A 22,354-nucleotide genomic window follows, 5' to 3' on the forward strand; every position below is an offset into this window, starting at 1 on the left:
AGGCACCTTTCCTCTTCATCTCCAAAGGTCATTGGCTTGTGGGCTCTCTGATTCTCATGGCAATGTCATTCTTCTCTGCTCTCCCTGAATCACTTATTCTCCAAAATGTCTTCTCTTTTATAGGACTTCAGAAACTAATCAAGACCCACCCAAATGGGTGGAGACATGTCGTCACCTAATCCAGCTTAACAACCACTCTCCATTACATCACATCTCCAGGGAGATGGCCTAATTACAGTTTCAAACATACAATGCTAAATAGCGATTAGAAGAATCGGCTACCTTTACAAAACGGGATTAGGGTTAAAACATGGCTTTTCTAGGGGACATACATCCTTTCAAACCAGCACAGACACAAAATATAGAAGTCACAAAATGGATTAAAAATGATGACCCCCAGGTCCGCCCTCGCGAACATGGTGGCCCTTGGCTGGGACGTGTTTGTTTTGTTCGAGTATTTCCTGGGGCGGGGGTCTGAACTTTAGGCAGATAGTACTTAGTTTCATAATGTTTGGAAACCTATTTGAAGAGAATTATTCCAGTGTGTCAAATACTCAGTATGGAAAACGGAAGAAATTAAACACTAAAGCTTTAGAGCCACCTGCTCCTAGAGAATTCACCAATTTAAGTTGAATCAGAAATCAGCGTGGAACCTATTACCTTAATTCTCTTCTTCAGACGCTTCATTTCACACCTGAATTCAGAGATTTGAATCATACCCTTACAGCTGCAGCGGTTGTTTGTTCAGCTTCTGCACTTGGATCAGGAAGCTACATCCACAACAGACCTCACTGACAGTTTTGGGTGGACCAGCAATGAGGAAATGAGACAACATGACATGCAAGAACTGAATCGAATTCTCTTCAGTGCCTTGGAAATGTCTTTAGTTGGGACCTCTGGCCATGACCTCATTAATTGTCTGTATCATGGAACCACTGTTAACCAGATTGTAAAGAATGTGGGAACATCAGTAAAAAGCAGGTGAATATGCCAGAGTATTTTAGTAATAAGTTATATCACAAATTGCAATTCATGTAATTAAAACTATAATCAGTAATACAGCATGAAGATTAAAGTACATGCAACTAGTAATACTTCCATTATTATTTTTTATTTTCACTCTGCTTGTCATCAGTTTATAAGTCAGCATTCTTCATGTAAAAGAAACAAATACCTCAAATCTGAACTTTAGTCTCTTTTTTAGTATTCTAATGTTCAGAAAATAAGATATGAGAATTAAAGACTAGCCTCATGAGAGAAGGCAATATCATGGTAGAGTGGTTGGAATATTATAAAGAAAATTAGACAAGTAACAAAACTAGACAATACTGAGGAATGCTTAAATTGACAAATACTTATAATTAAATATTGGGTTTAGTTTATTAATGTCTTTCAGAAATTTCTTTCTATGTGTATGCTTATACAAGCTATTATAATCCTGTTCAAACCAGTGTTGTCTCCAATTTTTGTAACAATACAGATTACCCATTTGATCTAATTGGAATTAGAAATGAGAAATTTGCTCATATAAATACAATGATCTCTGCACTACGTATCTTATATAGCAGATGGGGTCATTACCGAGCAACCATCGTTTAATACAAATCTCCTGGGTTATGGCAAGGTTATAGAAAGTTTCTGTATCCAACTGTATGAATAAAATATTAATTAAATGCCATTGTCCAAAAAAAAAAAAGATGACCCAGGTATCCTTTATATAAAGGAGACTCATATTAAATTCAAAGACACAGGTAGGCTGTAAATAAGAGGATGGGTAAAATATATACCATGCAAGTAGTAACCGAAAGAGACTAGAGTACTATACAAACATCAGATAAAATAGATTTTGAGTAAAAAAGATTATGCAAAAAAAAAAAAAGGCTATGATGGACAAAGAATGGTCATTACACATCAATAAAGGTAACAATTCAAAAGATCTCACAATTGTAAATATATGTGCACCTAACAGCAGGCCCCAAAATATAGGAAACAAATATTGACAAATTCGAAGGGAAAAAAATGATGGGTCTACATTAATACTAGAAGACTTTAATACACCACTTTCAATAATGGCTAGAAGTTCAGTATGGAAAGATGAGAACTGAATGATACTCTAAACCAACTAGACCTAACGAACATATATAGAAAACTCCATCCAACAAGAATAGAATACGATTCTTCTCAAAGTGCACATGGGTCATTCCCCAGAATAGACCATGTTTCAGGTCACAAAATGAGTCTAAGTTAAAATAAATATATATTGAACCTATATACAATGTATCTTCTCCAACCACAACAGAATGAAGCTAGGAATAAATAACGGAAAAATAGAAAATTCATAAATATATGGAAACTAAACCCCACATTCTCAAGCAAACAATGGGTTAAAATGGAAATCACAAGGGAAATGAGGAAATAGCTTGAGGCAAATTAAAATGAGTATATAACCTACCAAAGCTTATGGGATACAGTTAAGACAGTACTGGAGGGAAATCTATAGTCCTATATGCCTAGATTAAAAAAGATTTCAACTCAGAGACTTAACCTTACAACTGAAGGGTATAGAAAAAGAAGCCCAAACTAAACACAAACCAGAAGGGAGGAAATAACAAAGATTAGAACAGACATTAATGAAATAGAGATTATAAAACAGAAGAAGTCTACCGAACTAAAAGGTAGTTTTTCAAAAGATTAATAAAATGGACGAACCATTAGCTAGACCAGTTAAGATAAAAAGAGGACCAAATAACAAAAATCAGAAATGCAAAGGGGGACATTACTGGATAGGATAGACGAAGTGAGTTTACTTCATAAAATAATTTGAATCCTAAATAATTCAGTAGCCATGCCTTTCTTACACAGTTCCCATTTTTTCCCCAAATTTAAGTATAGTAATACAGTTTTTCTTAATATTTTAATATTCTGTTCATTTGAAGTTTCCACGATTTTGGCCAAATATCTTCTAAAGAAAGTGGTTTTCACTGGGATCCGATCCGGGCCACGCGTTGCCTCGGACAGTCCAGTTCAAGCTGACTCTGGGCTCTGCGCGAGCCTGGGCAGGGAAACCAGCACCGACCTCCAACCTCCCGAAGCGCGGAAACGCCATCGCAGACTCCCCATGGCGGAGACGCGGGGGCTTGTGGGAAATGTAGTCTGGACCGGAACTGCCCCACCGCGCAGCACGACGGGAACGAAATTTTCGGTTACGGCTGCGCTTCAGCCGTCGTGGCTCCGTTTCCTCCTTCCGCCCACCAAGGCCTCCTGGGAAACCTCTTTCGACCCCAGAGTCCACTTGCAGTGACCCTAAGCGACGCGGGGTGAGAACAGTGGGGCCAGCCGGGAGGGGCGGGCTTGCGTCCGGGGAGCCAGAATGGGAGTCCAGGGGCGAGCCGCTGCGTCCCGCACCCGCTGCCCGCCCGCCCGCCCGGCCGGCCCTTGGGCGGGGGAAGGCCAGTGTGGGCGAATGCCGGTCCCGTGGGCTCTCCTGCTGAGTCCTCCTCAGGGAAAGCTGCTCGGGGCGGTGAGAGTGTGCGGGGTCCTTGTGGCCGTCCCAGAGGCGGGAGTTCAGTGTGGGTTGATAAAGTTTCTGTGAACATGACAGCAGAAACTGGGCTTAGGGCTCTGGAGCGAGAAATAGCGGAGTAAATTCCAGGTCTGTCAGCTGTCATCAGGGACGAGATAAGTCAGCTCACGCATCAGAAAATAAGGTTATTAATAGTGACTGCTTCAGGACGTGGGTTTGAAAAATAAGTGTCACCTGTAATTATTTAGGTTTACAAAACAATGAGTGATAATTGCTTTTATGTTTAGAAGATTCTTTGCTATTTTATTAGGTGGCTCGTCTAAACTTCACAGACAGTGTATGATAGTGGTTTAATTGTGCACTTAAAAAACAATGAGAGTCGGGAGTGTGCAGTGAGAGTCAGTCGGTAGTTCAGTGTTAGAATTCTCGCCTGCCAAGCAGGAGACACCCTGGTTCGATTCACGGCCCATGCACTTCACCCCCATCCCCCCACCCCCACTACCACCAAAAAAAAAAAAAAAAAAAAAAATCAACAAATGATGCTGCAATAATGGGAAAGTCACGTGGAAAAAGAGTGAAATGTGACCCCCACCGTACAGAATACAAAACAAGCAGAAAAAAAAATAAGGGTCAAGTTGGTGGATTCAAAGTATCTTTCTTATATCATAGCTTCCTAAAACAAAGAATTACAGCCTTCACAGCACTTACCAAAGTGACCTGTTCCCAGATCTCTGGTAATATTATATGAACTGAATGTAGATGGCAACCCACCATATAGTAAATGCGTTCTGGGATTTCTAGTGTTTCTTCAGATTCCTTGGGTCAGATAAAGTTCCTGGACCTGCCTACACTAACAGGCTATCAGTGTTTTAAATCTTATACTGAGTTCCAAGAGTAAGGTTTTGGGCCCTAAAATGAATTTGTCCCCTAGGTCCAAGTCCCAGATGCTTTGGACAAATAGCCCTTGTGAGATAGGAATCTATCCAGGAATCTATCTGGAAACTGAAATCTTACCTGGAAGGGAATGCTCCTCTGACTTTTTCACCTCTCTTTAGAACCTAGGTGGAGAGACAGAATTGCCAAGAAAACTCAGTAAATCATCCAGGGACATTCATTTTGTTTATGGAAGAGCCAGGAGGAAAACACAGTGGAGTTCACTCTCTTACAGATAAGTCATTACAAACATCTTATCAAAAGGGCCTTTTGAGAAATTTTAACACAGTTAAAACAAATAATTTAAAATGCTTGTCTTAAATCTTCATTTCTTTAATCTACTTTCTGTCGACTTTATGTCAAGGGGTAAGCAATATTGCTGATAAAATAAAGGCTACAGCCTAATGAAAGAATAGTGTTTTACCTTTGGTATTCTGTAATTCAACTAATCTTCTTTTAATGATATTTCTTTGTGTTTGTGTCAGAAGGACGCACATTATTATTAAATTGATTGAGAAAATATTTTATTTATCTAATGGAAAACTGCAGGTTTAAAGCTCCATAATCATTTCAGAGTTGCACATGGACAGATACTGTCACCTCAACATTGTTCCCCTCAGTGTCCAAAGAGCCCTCTTCCTGTAGGAAGGCTGCTCCCAAGCTAGAGTTTCAGATTTTTAGTAGGTGAAGGTAGGATCTATAAGGCTAAGCAGATCTTGTGATCCTTTGTTCCATTTCTGTCCGTACAGCTGGCCCATCACAGATCTCCGCATTTTCCCGAGAGTTGCAGAAAATGAAAAAATATCAGGTGAGCTGTTTATTCATTCCCCACTTCATATTGTTTGGATTTATGAGCATACATTAATTGGACTAGGAAAACCAGAACTAGATCATCAGTCTTGAGGTAAGATTTCCTCATTAGCACTGACGTTTGCTGTCAGCTCTTGGTAGGTAACCTGTGCAAGTACAAGTAGCTTCCCTCCAGGTACCTGTTTGCTAAGATGTCATGTTAGTCTTGAATTTGCATTGAATTATATTAAGTACTTTTTGTGTATTTATTGAAAAAAAGTCACAATTTTTAACTCCAAATATTGTGAATAATATTATATATCTTCTAAAGGAAATGTACTCTTTAAATTCTATACCCTGCTTTCTAATAAGTGTGGTGTGTTTTTCTTACATATATTCCTAAGGATTTTTGTGTTGTCATTGTCATTGTTATTTTGCCAGCACTGTATTTAGGATTTTTACCTCTGTATTCCCAACTTAGATTAGACTATAATTTTCTTCTTTTTCTGTCTAATTATGTTAACACGGCTATATTCTCAAAAGGGAATGGGACCCCTTCTGCTTTCTCTTCCTTTCTAGTAATTTTAGTGAGAAAATTGGCTGGTTCCTGTAGATATTTTTGAAACTCACCTATAAAACTGGGCCTTATGGTGACTTTTTGTGTACAGATTTTAATTATTGAGTTAATTTATGAAGTACTAATGTATCTATCCTGACTTTCTATTTTTTTCTCCATTCAATTTTTGTCCTTACATTTTCATAGAAAATAGCTTGTTTACTTACATCTTAAAATGTATTTTCATAAGCTTATTCATAATATTCTCTTCAGAGTTTAGAATCTACCTGTTGTTTTATGAGTAACTACATTTTTTTTTTTTTGACATGGGCAGGCACTGGTTATCAAACCCAGGTCTCTAGCATGGCAGGCAAGAACTCTACCACTGAGCCACTATTGCCTGCCCGAGAGTAACTACATTTTTTAATGTAGTTTTAAATTTTATTTTAGTATTGAGGCTACTGATCAGAAAAGAGAGTATATGTTCTGCTTGACCAAATCTGAAACTTGAGTCTTAGCGTTTTGTGCTGACAAAGTTCTCCAACTATTTTAGTAGAAGAAACATGCACACACCATATTTGTGTTTCCCGTCTCTGCACAGCTGCATGTCACCACATTTGTTGAGAAGAATATACTTTCTCCATTGGACTGTATTGGCACCTCTGTTCAGGGTGTTCTGTGTATGAAGTGTCTCTCTGGACTCTGTGTACATGATGGATTTGGGCTTATCCTTTTGCTAATATCCGACTGTCTCAGTATCTCTGTACAGTAGGTCTTGAACTGAGGTAATGTGTCTTTCAACTTCTTCTTTATCAAAAATTGTTTTGAATATTCTGGTTCCTTGGTTTCTTTATATAAATTTTTAAAAATAACTTTGTCTATTTCAGAAAAGCCTGCTGAGATTTTAATTTTGATTGCGTAATATCTTTTGAGTCTTCCAGGTCATGAACACCGCGTCTCTCTCCATTTGTTTAAATAACTAACAGAGGGTTTTACGCTGAGGAAGGACAGTTTTGACATATAAAGGAATAAATCTGTTGTTTTAGGATAGACTTCAGTGGAGTAGTGGTGGAAGCAGAAACTATATAGGAGCCTAGTTCAGTAATCCTAGTAAGAAATGATGCTCTTAAGGGTTTTAGCAGATGTGGTACTTCAAAAGTGGTCATATTTTGAAGGTAGAGTCGATAGGATAAGAACGCCTTGTTGCCCGCAGTCTTGCAAATAGAGAATGTGCTGTCAAACTTTTTGAGTTTTTACCAGTGTGATAAAACATGATGACTCTATTCAATGTTTTAAGCTTTCAGCTTCTCATGAGTGAGGTGGAACATCTTTTTTTTGTTTGTAGCTCATTTGTATTTCTTTTCATTGAACTCTGTATCCCTTACCTGTTTTCCTGTTGATATGCTGATCTTTTACTTATAGTATCCAGTATGTCTATATAGCCCTATTCTGTGATATAAATTACCCAGTTTTCTTACAGTTTGCCATTTTGTACTTTTGCCTTATGATTTTTTTGCCATAAATAAATTTTTTTTTTTTTTTTTTACATGGGCAGGCACCAGGAAACGAACCCAGGTCCTCGGGCATGGCAGGCAAGCATTCTTACCTGCTGAGCCACCATGGCCTGCCGCCATAAATAATTTTAACTTTATGTTTTAATTTAGCAAGTTTTTTCTTTTACTTTGATTATTCCTGGATTTTTAATTATAGGTGGACATTTTCCACTGTAACACTGTAAAGATGTGATGGATTGTATTTTTAGATTCAGAACTTTCATATGTTTGAATTTTGTCCTGTCTGTAATATGAGGTATAGCCCCAACTTTCATCTTCCCAAAAGGCCATCAGATTATCTCTATGACATTGACATTCAGCCTTTCTCCACTTAGTTGATCTACTACCTGTATAACTAGGAAATCAAATGTATTTATGTCTGTTTCTTACTTTCTCTTCTCTTGCCTAGGTCAGTCCACAGCATCATGTACAAAGACCACACTGTTTTAATTATTAAGCCTATTTAAAACATTTCAATATCCAGTACATTGGCTCTATGATATTTGATGTTTTTCAGCCCTTTCTGGCTAGATATGCCTATCTAGTTTTTCATATCCATTTTTGAGCCATAAGAAAAATGAATCAATCCATATTTTAAAAGGATGACGTATAATCACAAAGTTACTTATACTCAAGGTATGTAGGGTTGAATTAATCAGAAGTCAATGTTATTCATTACAGTAACAGTACAGGAGAGAAATCATATATTCATATGATTTTATGTTATAAATGAATTTCAGAATATATAATAACCCACTTATGATGAGATTTCCTGACATACTGTGAATAGAAAGGATCTTTTTATCTGATATATGATATCTAAAAATAACCTATTATAGTAACATTTATATGTTATAACATAATACATAAGACTTACTCTGTATCAAAATATACTACTGGAAATTTCAATGAGGGATATAAAGAAGAAAAAGATACACAAATTAGAAAGGGAGAAATACAAATCCCATTTTTTAAACCTTATACGATTGTATTTGTACAAAATCCAGAAGAATTTGCAGGTAAATTAATAGAATTAATGAGTCAAGTTTAGCAAGTAGCTTTATATAGGTCATTATTTTTTTAAAAATCATTTCCCGATATGTAGGAAGCATGTAATAAATTGCAACTGTATTGTTATTATTAAAGGTAATAGGCCCACACAGATATTTTATATTATACTGTCACTTCATTCTATGCAATTATGGTGTTCTCATTAAATTAATTTAGAATTAAGTAGTGAGTAGTACCAGGCATATTACTGTATACATGTGTATGAATAAAATCTATTACATTGTGCAAAAAATAAAAATCATTATCTATATCCCAGCAGTAAAAAATTAGAAAATGAGACTTTATTCTGTGATATCAACATACAGAAGCATCATCACATATTAAATACGAAAAGTTGCCTTGTGCTTCTCTCTTTGTCTTCCTTATCTGTACCCAGAGCCCCTGAAGCGTTTCTTCTGACCTTATATAAAGACTTTGCTCATCAAGATTTCCTATAGTTAGGACCATCCTAGGCATCCTTTAAAGCATTTTCTTTGAAACTCTCCAGTAAACATGCTAAGAGTCAATTTCCTAAGGTATTTCCCATGTCACCTGTTTCTGGACCCTTCAGATTGAACAGAAATGTGCTGTTACAGGCCTCAGTGTCATTCAAGGACGTAGCTGTGGAGTTCACCCAGGAGGAATGGCAGCTCCTGGGCCCTGCCCAGAGGACCCTGTACAGAGATGTGATGCTGGAGAACTACAGCCACCTCGTCTCAGTGGGTGAGCACATCCTAATATGTAACCCACTGTCAAGTGCATTTCTGGTTTTGCTTTTTTTCTTTTAATCATGTTTGCTGAGGTGTATTTAACAGAAAATAAAATTCATTACTTTCCAGTGTACTGGTCCATTGCATTTTGAGAAACATATATAGTTGATTGCTACCACCCAAAAAGAGTTCTCTTAGCTCTTTGCCATGAATCCTCTTCGTCCCTCCCTACCTTCCCGGCCCCCTGTAATCACTAATTTGCTTTCTACTGCAACAATTTCACCTTTTCTTGAATTTTGTGTAAGTGGAATTATAAAGTATATACTGTCTTGTGTATGGATTTTCACACTTAGAATACTTTGGGGATGCTTATTATGTGTTTTGTGTATTTCAGTAGTTTATTCTTTTTATACTGAGTAGTATTCCTTTGTACACATAAACTATTTATCAATCAATAGACATGTTTTTTTCCACTTTGAGGTTATTATGAATAATATTATTATGAACATTTGACTACAGACCTATATGTCACTATCTCTTTTCATGTGTCTTGTGTAAATACCTAAGAGTAGGCTTTCTGGCTCTTTTCATATGTAACTTTACACAAAAATGCCAAATGTTTTCAAAGTGGCTGTGCTATTTTTCTTACTCATTAGCAACATATTAGAGTTCTTATTGCTTTTTGGTTACCAATGTTTGGTTTGGTAAGTTTAATTATTTTTTTAACTGCTCTGTTTGTATCTTACTGAGTTTTAATTTGCACTCCTTAATGACAAATTTTTTTTTTTTAGTTTTTTCTTCTATTGTCTGGTTGAGCTTAAAGATCTTAGAACTTTCTCAAGTATGTTTTGCAAATTTTTGTCTGTCTTTGGTTTGATGTTTTATTTTCTTAAAGGGTGGGTTTTTTTTGTTTTTTGCAAATACTTTTACTAATTTCTTTTTGTATTAAATGATTATAAAGTCACAGGAATTAGTCAAAATTATATTCTTCACCACGTTTCACCCAAGTTTACATCTTACTTACTATGATACAATATGCATACCAATTAACTGACATTTGCACCATGAATGTGCATAGTTCCACCCATTTTATCACTCACATGGTTTTGTGTGACTACAAACGCAGTCAAGGTACAGAACTACTCTATCACCACAGCGGTAGCTCTTTTGCTACCCTTTATGATCACACCTGCCTCCTCCCTCCTACCAGGCCTGATGTCCAGACATGCCAATCTGTTTTCCATCTCTAAATTTGTCATTTCAAGATGTTATATAAATGGAGTCACACGTCATTTGATGTGTTGAGATTAGCTGTTTCACTCAGCATAATGCTTTTGAGATTCATCCAATTTGTCATTTGTATCAAAAGTTCATTCCTTTTATTGCTGCATCATATTCCATTGTATGCATTTTTAATAAGTTCCTTAGTCATTCATATATTGAAGGAAGTTTTGTTTATTTCACTTTTTGGTTATTACAAATAATGCTGCTGTGAACATTCATGAATAGGTTTTGGTGCAGGAAGCAATTTTCATTTCAGTGGTATAAATACCCAGGAGTATATTGTTTGATTGAATGGTAAGTATATGTTTAGTTTTAGAAGAAATTGCCAAGCTGTTATCCAGAATGACTGTACCATTTTCTATTTGCATCAGCAGTGTATGAGAGATCTGGTTGTACTCTGTCCTTGATAGTAATTGGTATTGTCATTATTTTTTGTATTAAACAATATGTATTATCTGACCTTGTCAGGTGTTAATATAGCCACTCAAACTTTTGATTTATTAGTGTTTGTGTGATATCAGTTTCTTTCCTTTTACTTTTATTTGTAACTTCTCTGTCTTTATAATTAAAGTGAATTTCTGTAGACATCAGGTAGTTGTGTAAAAACAGCTTATATTTGCTAGGTATACAATTCCAGGCTGTTTTTTCACTTTCTGTTTTTAAAAGTGTTACTTCATTGTCTTCTGGCTTGCATAATTTTCTGATAAGACATTGGCTTTCATTTTATCTATGTTCCTCTCTCCGTATTATGTCTGCTTTATGTCTGCCTAAGGTTTTCTCTTTATCACCAACTTTTAACAATCTCATTATAATGTACTTTAGCATGATTTTTCTAATGTTTCTTCTGCTTGGAATTCATTTAGGTTCTTAGATCTGTGGGTTTGTATGCATCATCAAAGTTAGAACATTTCACCTGCTATTTCTTACAATATTTTCTTCCATCCTCCTTCTTTTATTCTTCTGGAATCCTAAGTATAAATATGTTGAACTGCTTTCAGTTATTCCCCAAATCACAGATTTTCTGTTCATAAAGTCTCCATTCTCCTAATGCTAGTAATCTTTCCTTGTATGTGTATCTACTGTTATTAATTCTGTCCAGTGTTTTCTTGTTCATTGGTTGTTTTATTTGCTTTTGTATTTCTGATTTTTATTTTTATTTCTGGAATTTAAATTTGGACCCTTTTATAACTTGTATTTCTCTTCTCAGTGTATTCATGGCTTTCTCTGTTTTCTTGAAAATATGGAATATGATAGCTGTTTAATGACCAACTGCTGATTTTATCCTGTGTGTCATTTCTCATTCTGTTGATTGGTTGATTTTTGTCCTTGTAAAGAGTCATATATCTTTCTTCTAATGCTACCTTGTAATTTTTTGTTGGATGTTTGTGAATTTTTCTATTGTTGGGTGCCAGAATTTGTGTTATTCTTTTCAGTAGTTGGGGGCCATTTCTGCAATGCAATGAAGTTACTTGGAATTACTTTGATCCTTTCAAGTTTTGCTTTTAAGTTTGGTTATGTTTAATTCAGAGCTTATTTTAGCCTAGCGCTAATTTTTCTTTCCCCTAGGGCAATTCTCTCCTGTTTGTTCTACCCAGTTAGGAGGCTTTTCGTCAATGGCTGGTGGGAACAGAAGCATCCCATTTCTGTGTGTGGTCTCATACTTTTTCACAATCCTCTGCAGCAGTTCTTTCCCTAAACTTGGGTACTTTTCTTACATTCATGTAAACTAAAAAGGAAGGACTTTTACCACTCTCTAAGATTGACTCTCTCAGGACAACACTTTCTGCTTTGGTATATTACCTCACACTTCTAGCTCCCATGGCTCTCCTGAACCTCCAGTTCTGTCTCATCAACTTACTGCGACTGCCAGAATCCATTTTGGTAGCCCCTTCTAGAGTGCTGCATGTTGGAAACTAGACTGTAATCTGTGATAATCATAAGGCTCTCTTTATTTGTTGTTTCCCTATTGTCAAGAATCCCTGTTTTATACTGCTTTTTCTCCAGTGTCCAAAAATTATTCTTTCATTTATTTTGTATATTTTTTCAGTTCTTTTTCCTTCGCATGTCCAGAAATGGACATCCCCATGAAATCCCTTCTTTAAATCTAACCTGTAGGTCTCTTTGTGAATTTAGTATTATTTAGGTTTGTGATAGAGGGGTTTAAAGAGATTTGTCCTTTTTGAGCAGAAGAAAATGTTTTCTGCATCACTTCTCTCCCTAAAGGGTGAAATGAGCATGTTGAACATGCATTTCCGAAGCTGTGTTTTCCTTCACATTCAGAAGCGGTGAAGCCCATGTAGTTCACTCAAGTTCTAAATCATTTCCCATTTACAGGGTATTGCTTTACAAAACCAGAACTGATCTTGACATTGGAACAAGGCGAAGACCCATGGTTATTAGAGGAAGGATTTCTAAACAGGAGCTACACAGGTGAGATATTTTAAGTAGAAGCAGAAGTCATCCAAGGAAATTATATCCAGAGGGATCAGTTACAAGTGAACAGTTTGAAATATTTTTCAGCACTCTTTTTGTAGAGGCCTCTGTTTGGAATTTTAGGATTAAAGTAATAAAATGTGGAAGGGGAAGATATAACAAAAAGTATGGGATACAATCATTTTGATTTCCCATCTTGAAAATATTAGAGCCAAATTTATCATTTAAAGCTAAAAATTTAAGTGATGGGTATATACTTAACATAAAAAGATAAAAACTAAGAAATATTATTAAAGCAACTAAAATTGGGAGTTTTAAAGATTGGCAAGAGAAAGCGGAAACAAACTTGTTATGTAATAGGTAATTACTAGATACTGTCTAAATAAATAGGTAAGTGAGAAATTGCATAATAATGTAATTACAAGGATAACTATTATAGCAGAATACAAGTTTCTTAATTATTAGAAGATAAATACACTTTCCATAACAAAGGCTTTTTAGTAGAGCTATATCAGGGTTTCCCAGAACCACCCTAAAATTGATGATTCACAAGGAAAAATCAACAGAACTCCAGATATAGGTCATAGTCATGGCCAAGATCTATTACAGTGGAAGGGTAGAAAGCAAAATCAGCAATGAAAAAGGTACATCAGGTGAAGTTCAGAATAAACTAACTAGGCAGAAATTTCCAAGAATACTCTACCAGTAGAGTCACAAGATGTGCATAATTACCCCATAACAACTTGCAATATATGTGTAATATAGTCACCCATGGACACTCAGTAGAGTTCGGGGCCCAAGGTTTGGGTCTGGTCATACTGACAACCTCTATATATCTAGCATCTACCAAAATTCCACATTCCCAGGAGGAAAGCAGGCCATCAGCATAGATTACATTGTTTGTACAAATAGTTTTGGTACAGTGAGCCACTCTTATCAGTTCTGGCAGTGTTACGAACCCTTCTGAAATTTAAGTTCCCAGATGCCAGCCAAGGACCAACCTAGCAAGTTGGCCTTTCTAAGAATATTAGTCACAAGCCTGGTATATTTTCTGTGCCAAAGTTTGCAAACACAGTATAACATAAATTATGACAAACGTATCTGCCATATCAACTAGGAAATGCATTAAAGTCACTTATTAAGAGAAAATGCTATCAGATTATATCAAAGAAATACACGCATAACGTAATTTGGGAAGGTTGAAATACGCTTATATATTATTAAGTCAGTAAACAGAAATAATTCAGGGTTTATTTATCCAACTTCTACTTCAGGTTCAATTCCAGTTAAAAAATAGATAAGGGCATTTAAAAATATATATTTTTTGAGAACTCTCCACACATATACAGTCCAGCCATGTTATATAATCAGTGGTTCACAGTATCATCACATAGTTGTGTATTCTTCACCATGATCATTCTTAGAACATTTGCATCACTGCAAAAAAATAAATCAAAAGAAAAGAAAAGGAACTCATGCATTCCATACCCCTTACCCTTCCCTCTCATTGACCAACAGTATTTTACTCAACTCCATTTTTACCCTTTATCTCCCCTTATTATTAATTAATCAATTTTTTATTTTTTATTTTTGCATGGACAGGTACCGGGAATCCAGCCCAGGTCTCCAGCATGGCAGACAAGAACTCTGCCTGCTGAGCCTCTGTGGCCCCCCCCATTAATTTATTTTTTATTCTTACTTTTTTACTCATGTGTCCATACCCTCGTTAAAAGGAGCATCAGACACAAGGTTTTCACAATCACACAGTCATGTCATAAAAGCTATATAGTTATGTAGTCCTCCTCAAGAATCAAAGCTACTGGAATACAGTTCAGCAGTTTCAGGTGCTTCCTTCCAGCCACTCCCATACACCATAAACCAAAAAGGCATATCTGTATAATGCGTGAGAAATGCCAGGATAACATCTTGACTCTGTTTGATATCTCTCAGCCACTGAGATTTTATTTTGCCTCCCCCTTTCTTGTCAGGAAGCCTTTCTCAATCCCATGATGCCAGGTCCTGGCTCATCCCCGGGAGTAAGGTCCCACGTTGCCAGGGAGATTTACACTCTTGGCAATCATGTCACACGTAGGGGCTTGGACAGTGAGTTCACCTGCCAAGTTAACTTAGGCCACATCTGAGCAACAAAAGAGGTTCTCTGGGGCTGACTCTTAGGCATAATTATCATTAGGCTTAATTTCTCCTTTGCAGGAATAAGAAGGAGGACATTTTGATAATGCTAAAAAAAAAAAAATTTAAAAAGGAGATGTAAAAAGTCTTGACTAACTATGCACCAAATAACTTATCATAAAGATTCATGAAACTGCAAGAAATAAGGAGAAACAGAAACCCGTTAGACAGATTAGACCTTAATATATTAACACTAATTTTATACCAGAGGCAGTAGACAACTAAGACGCTGGAATAGTGCTCAACAAACTGTGACCTTCAGGTAAAATCCTACCTACTACCTATTTTGTTAGATAAAGATTTATTGGAACAGAACCATATGCATTCATTTATGTATCTGTACGGCATATACAGTGTGTTGTTGTATCTGCAACAACATCACATGATCAGCAAAGCCAAAAACATTTAGTAGCTGGAGCTTTACATAAAAAGTTTGAAGGCCACTGCTTTCACAGTTATCATACATGGCCTATTTTATAAAATGAATAAAATGTGTCTATCAAAGCTTTGTACGTTTAAGCAGAGAATAAATCTTTCTTTTCATGACACTGTAACATTCACAAAACATAACATTATTTTAGGCAAACTTCAGTAAATTCCAGTAAGTAGAAATGTTATTATTAAACATGAATATGGGAAACAGTAAAGTCCCTCTATTTTGGAAATCAATAATGAATATATATATAGATGTCTTTTAAAAACCTATTTTATTAGAGTATATCAAATGAAAGTTGTACAATATCCAAAAGTTATAAAAATGAAAACCAATTGAATTAATGCCTTCTGCAATACATAAATCATAGATTAAAAGAACGTCTTTAGTGTCACATCTCATTTTTAAAGGCAATGTTTTAAAAGAAGGCTAAGAAAGTGATTGGAGTAATTAAGATACACACATCATGGTATAGATTATAAGATAAACAGTGGTTCTCAGAATAAAAATATGTAATAAAATAGCTACCTTGACAAGAAAAAGAAAGTACTACATGAGAAATAACTATATAGATAGGATTGAAGTTTTTTACTTTATCCTGATGACTATCAAATTGTTACAAGATACCACTGATAACAAGGGAAACTATCATTTAAGGTACAACCAAAAGAAACTCCTGCCTTTAACTATGAACATGCCATCAGTTTTATGATACAACTTGATTTCAGTGATGCTATTTGTTTAAAATTCATATGTCTCAGATACATGAATTCTTTCCATATATCTGTTGCTTAAAAAGAGCCAGTATACAGAATACAGGCAAAAGCTACTTCAGGTTTTAAAATAAATGGTGCTTCATTTAGTGAGATGACATAAAAAATGTTTTTTTTTTTTTTTTTTTTTTTTTTAAGAGAGAGGGAGGAAGGGAAGGAAAGACAGAGAAGGAAGGAAGGATGGAAGGAAGAAAGGGAAACATCTTTAAACATTTTCTTGTTTTATTATATTTTGTTTGTTTGTTTGTTTTTTACATGGGCTGGGGCCGGGAATCGAACCGAGGTCCTCCGGCACGGCAGGCAAGCACTCTTGCCCGCTGAGCCACCGCGGCCCGCCCATAAAAAATGTTTTTAAAAAAATTATCATAATTAACATTTTGGAGAAATAGCTCCAAAGAGCATCTAGATATTAAGTAGTGCCAAAGCTGGAATGTAGGGTAAATAGAGAAAGAATATGAATGTAAGAGTATTGTTGTTAATGATCTATTTAGTGGGCACTGATAATCTGTCAAGATTAAGGCAAAAAAATACTGTAGAGTAGTGGGATGGTAGCCAGAACATGTAATGAGCATGCAATTAGTGTAAGATTTTGTTTTCCAGAATCGTGTCTCTTAAATCTTTTTATCTTTTGGGACTTAGATCCCTGGACTCAAGGCCTTCATATATCACTGCAGAGTGATATATATACAAAAGAAATTTATGACAAATAAATATAAAGGACACATGTAAACTTTCTGGGAGCAAATTGAAGCATGATTCCTAATGTTCTCACAGTCATTAATAACTATGTTGAAAACTAGATGGAAAGCCAAATTAAAGATTGGGGAGGACAAAAACTAGTTTCAGAAAAATGAATAAGTGATGTGATAGGATAACAGTTAAGATGTGAAGGTTAAGAGAGGTTCATTCAACACCTCTGATATAATAGATGAAGATACTAAAATGACTTGCACGCATCAGTTTTTCACTTCCATTTATAGGTTTCTATTCTCATGGGTGACACTACAGGGACAATGAAGGCATGATCTACAGTGTGAGGAATTTGGTGCCCTCATAAAGTTATTCTGGTATTGATGTGCAGAATGGAAAAAAGGGAATTCCAAAGAAACTGTGTGGACTAATTTTGAGAATTGTAATTTAAAATGTCAAATTCATATGATATTCATTTCCAGTTTCCTCTCTCTTTTTTACTACTGAAAGTTGTTTTTCTATTTTGTCTTTAAAAATAAAAAGGAATACAGGGAATAAACATTTGGAAATACTTTTGGGGGTAGAGGGACTAAGCCAACAGCCAAGGAGTCAAATATATAATAAAGCATGTATATAAGCCCCATTCCATAAGAACTATGTTAAGCATTATAAAGTATTTTTAATTTTCTCATTTTAGAACACTGTTACCATGAGGAATTCATAGAGAAGAGCTCAGAAAACCAAGACAAATATTTGTGGCAAGATTTATTCACCAACAAAATATTGACTACAGAGCAAGAGATTATCTCAGGAATACCATGTAGTCTGGGTATAAACATTTTTCCTTTAAGAACAAGGCCTTCTGATTGTGACAGTACACAACATACTTACCTTAGTGCAAGCTCAGTGGCCCCATACTGTCAATATTCAAGTGAGAAGACTGATGAGTTTAATGAGAAAAAGTTCCTCAGTCTTAAGGAGGGTAAAACTAATATTGGAGAGAACTGTTTTCATTATAATAAACATGTGAAACTCCTTACTCATAAGGATGAAATTTTTCATCATCAAAAAATTCAGACTTTGGGGCAAGCCTTTGAAAATAATGATTGTAGGAAAACTTCCTTTGAGAAGGCTGTCCTTGTTTCAGCTAAGAATGTCTGCAAAAATGTAAAATTTCATAAATACAATGAATTTGGGAAAAATCTATATGATACATCTCTTACTGTCTCTCAGAACATTTCTACAGAGAATAAGAGTCATGACGAACTCAATAAATATGAAGGTAATGAAAATGGGAATGATTTCAGTGGGATCACTCAACTTCAAAGAGGTGACATAGAGAACACTTTCAGCCAAAAATTACACTTTAGAGAACATCAAACAATTAATATGGGGGTGAGACCCTTTGAATATGGAAACAAGTTCAGCCATGATTTAGCCCTTCCAGTGTATCAGAGAACTCATACAGCAGAGACATCCTCTGATTATAATACATGTACAGAGACATTCAGCTACCAGTCAGTTTTCAATGTATATCAGGGAACTCAAGTATGGGTGAAACCCTATCAATGTCATGAATGTGGAAAAACTTTCGGTGAGATGTCACACCTAAGGAAACATCAAAGAATGCACGCAGGAGAGAAACCCTATAAATGTGATGGATGTGAGAAAGCTTTCAGTGCAAAGTCATGTCTAAGAATACATCAAAGAACTCACACAGGGGAGAAACCCTATAAATGTGATGAATGTGGAAAATCTTTCAGGCAGAAATCAACTCTCAGAGGACATCAGAGAACTCACAGAGGAGAGAAACCCTATGAATGTAATGAATGTGGAAAAGCTTTTAGCAAGAAATCAGTCCTAAGAAGACATCAACGAACTCACACGGGGGAGAAACCCTATCATTGTAATCAGTGTGGAGAATGTTTCAGTCAAAAATCAAGCCTCAGAATACATCACAGGACTCACACAGGGGAGAAACCCTTTGAATGCAATGAATGTGGGAAATCTTTTGACTATAATTCAATACTCATAATACATCAGAGAATTCATACAGGGGAGAAACCCTTTGAATGTAATCAATGTGAAAAATCTTTCAGTCATATTTCAGGCCTAAGGAAACATCAGAAAACCCACACAGGAGAAAGACCGTATAAATGTGATGAATGTGGGAAAGCTTTCAAACTGAAGACAGACCTACGAAAGCATCATAGAACTCACACAGGGGAGAAACCCTATGAATGTAATGAATGTGGAAAAGCTTTCAGCGAGAAGTCAGTGCTAAGGAAACATCAGGGAATTCACACAGGAGTGAAACCCTATAAATGTGATGGATGTGAGAAAGCTTTTAGTGCAAGGTCAGGTCTAAGGAGACACCAGCGAACTCACACAGGGGAGAAACCCTTTGAATGCAGTGAATGTGGGAAATCTTTTGACTATATGTCAATCCTCATAATACATCAGAGAACGCACACAGGGGAGAAACCCTTTGAATGTAATGAATGTGAAAAATCTTTCAGCCGTGTTTCAGGACTAAGGAAACATCAGAAAACTCACACAGGTGAAAGGCCATTTAAATGTGATGAATGTGGAAAAGCTTTCAAACTGAAGTCAGGCTTAAGAAAACATCATAGAACTCACACAGGGGAGAAACCCTATCAGTGTAATCAGTGTGGGAAAGCTTTCAGTCAGAAATCACAACTCAGAGGACATCATAGAATTCACACAGGGGAGAAACCCTATCAGTGTAGTCAGTGTGGGGAATCTTTCAGCCAGAAGTCATATCTCAGAAGACATCAGAGAACTCACACTGGGGAGAAGCCCTATAAATGTGATGAATGTGGAAAACCTTTCAGGCAGAAATCAAATCTCAGGGTACATGAGAGAACTCACACAGGTGAGAAACCATATGAATGTAATGAATGTGGAAAAGCTTTCAATGAGAAGTCAGTCCTGAGAAAACATCAGAGAACTCACACAGGTGAGAAACCCTATAATTGCAATCAGTGTGGAGAATCTTTCAGGCAAAAATCAAATCTCAGAGTACACCAGAGAACTCACACAGGAGAGAAACCTTACAAATGTGATGAATGTGGGAAAACTTTCAGCCAGAAGTCAAGCCTTAGAGAACATCAGAAAGCCCACATAGGAATTACGTATTTCCATTTAAAGAATGTGGGACTATCTGAGCTGGAAATCACACCTTACAGAACTTCTGAGAACATCCACAGAAAAGAAATTCTATGAATAAATAAATATTGGAAGTTTCTGAAATTTTACATCTTTAAATATCAGAGAACTTCACAAAAAATAACTTACAGAAATATATTTTATCTGAACACTCTTTGAGAGTACAATCCCTATTGGATATCAGAGAATTCAATAGGTGTAGGGATGATTAATGTGGGAAAGACTCTGAGTGATGTAGACCTTTTAGAAACTCACACTGTAGAAAAATTCTGAGAAAATAATCATGTGAACACTTTCTGCCGAAGACATAACTCATTAATTCAGCAAGAAAACCTAGAATGTAATGTGTATGTTAACCCTAAGTCAAAAAACAACCTTCTCAATACAGCAGAAAATGTGCAAGAAAGAGACTTTATGAACATAGGTAATGGATGTTGAAAATCTTTTAGTATGCAACTCAATTTTTTACATGGTGATAATCTCCAATATTCAGATATTGACCACTTTTCCTTGTTGACACACCTAGTCAAAATTTCCCAACCACTCTTTCATCTAAGTGGGATCATGTCACTAATCTTTGACTAGTGGAATGTAAAAGTCAGTGAGAAACAAAGACATCCCGTACAATCTCAGTGTTGGCCCTTGTCCTTCATCAGAATGGAAAGGAAATTATCCACTGGTAAACCATGGGACACATACTGATTAAAGAGTACTAGATGGAAGGGCCAAGGTCAAAGAGTGACTTTGGAATGGAGTTTTCTCCTCCAAGTGCATGATTGGACTTTGTGTGATGAGGAAATAAGCTTGTACTCTGCTGAGCTTCTGCAGGTTTGGTGTACTTGATACTGACATATAATCACAATAGGTTAATGAAATTTATGAATATGACTTTTGTGAGATATGCAAATTCAATGTATATCAGAAAATTAACACAGAAAAAACCCATGACAGCATCCTAAATGATCATAAGCTCTTATTCAAAATTATTCATTACTAATCATGTAAGTATCAGGGGAGAAATCCAACATTTCAACATACATAGAAAATCCTTTACCAAAAAGATGTAATAACCTTAATTATCTGTTCATTGAGTTTTGACTGTGAACGTTTTCAATCAATTATGAAACGTTATTCTTATAGTTTTCTCTAAGAGAAAAATTTATAAAATTGAGAACTGTAATAACCCTTATCTAGAGATTGTTCTACGCAATGCTTCTGTCACATGTAATGTCAACCCTTTTAATGAAATATAACCATATTGATTCATAGACATTCATTAGTGTAAGAAGCTTAAAAAAAAGATCAAGAAATAAAGGGAATATACTGAAGAGAACAGCACTGAATGTATGTAAGTCTTCTCTTGAGTTTTCTATTTATATAAGTGTGTGTATGTGCATGCCCCTAAAAGGTATTTGTTTGATATATGTGTTGGAACTCAATATCCTTGTAATAAGATTCTGTGCCCTTTGTTTAGTAACTGTTCTGATATCAGCTACAATTTGCCACATATAACAAATAAAAATTTTCAGGAAATATCTGAAAGATCAAAGTGCCATACCACATTCTCTTGCTACCTTCTGATGTGTATATAAGGCATACTGTTGTTACTGAATTGCCTCTTTTCCAAAGGGCCGAAGGGAATTTTCTGTTTACTTTTCTATTGGCCCAGCATCACTAATGCATTTTAAATAAATATATATTCATACAAACATACACATTCACAGAGGTCACATTCACAGTTTGAAGAACATCCTGATTGAATTTAAGAGTCCTGTGTATAATGGTGTTAGTAAGGAAAGTATCCTTGTTTCCCACATTCTTCATATGCCTCATGAACTGGGTACATAATCTGGATTATGTAGCCTTATTCCTTCCTTCCTTATTCTCCATAACACATGCATTGTATATTTTTATAATAGAAAGCCATTTAGAGTACTCTGTTCTTGTTTTTCTAGTGTTAGCAGCATGACAAAGTGATTGAGAGAATGGATGTGGAGATACACTACCTGTTCTCAACTCCCAGATAACGGTTGAGCATTGGGTAGGTTACTCCATACCTTAATTCTTCTGCAAAGTGGGAATAATATGAACATTTCATAGGGTGTTTATGAGGATTCAGGAAGGTATTCTATCCAAAGCAAGTGGAGGAGTGTCCATATGTAACGAATGTAATATAATAGGTATTGTCATCATTATGATGATTGGTGTTAGCATCATGGTCACCAGCAATATTTCTTGAGTTTACTTG

General features: G+C 35.9%; 1 protein-coding gene across 6 annotated transcripts; it reads left to right on the forward strand.

Moving 5' to 3' along the window:
* Positions 1-3,170: 3,170 nt before the first annotated feature.
* LOC143673838 (uncharacterized) lies at positions 3,171-22,147 on the forward strand. 6 transcript variants are annotated; one of them, XM_077148849.1, is made up of 8 exons: positions 3,203-3,317; positions 4,579-4,686; positions 5,201-5,264; positions 9,001-9,127; positions 12,733-12,828; positions 17,615-21,107; positions 21,376-21,454; positions 22,062-22,147. In XM_077148849.1, exons 2-6 carry the CDS (start codon positions 4,646-4,648, stop codon positions 20,161-20,163), a joined length of 2,877 nt encoding a protein of 958 aa, XP_077004964.1. In that variant the 5' UTR covers positions 3,203-3,317; positions 4,579-4,645; the 3' UTR covers positions 20,164-21,107; positions 21,376-21,454; positions 22,062-22,147. The 6 variants fall into 6 exon arrangements, with proteins under 6 accessions (XP_077004968.1, XP_077004964.1, XP_077004963.1 ...); XM_077148853.1 differs by having other exon boundaries at positions 3,171-3,317; positions 4,579-4,691; positions 5,204-5,264; positions 17,615-21,454; XM_077148848.1 differs by having other exon boundaries at positions 17,615-21,454.
* The last annotated feature ends 207 nt before the right edge of the window (positions 22,148-22,354 follow it).

The sequence above is a fragment of the Tamandua tetradactyla genome, chromosome 2 (assembly GCF_023851605.1).
Source record: "Tamandua tetradactyla isolate mTamTet1 chromosome 2, mTamTet1.pri, whole genome shotgun sequence".
Classification (NCBI taxonomy): domain Eukaryota; kingdom Metazoa; phylum Chordata; class Mammalia; order Pilosa; family Myrmecophagidae; genus Tamandua; species Tamandua tetradactyla.

Bases quoted from the DNA above. Each gene is read 5' to 3' on its own strand.
- LOC143673838 (XM_077148850.1), top strand. From the start codon at position 4,646: ATGGAAGAGCCAGGAGGAAAACACAGTGGAGTTCACTCTCT. The intron at 5,265-9,000 runs GTGAGCTGTTTA...GTGCTGTTACAG, and splicing joins AGAAAATGAAAAAATATCAG to GCCTCAGTGTCATTCAAGGA. The intron at 9,128-12,732 runs GTGAGCACATCC...TCCCATTTACAG, and splicing joins CAGCCACCTCGTCTCAGTGG to GGTATTGCTTTACAAAACCA.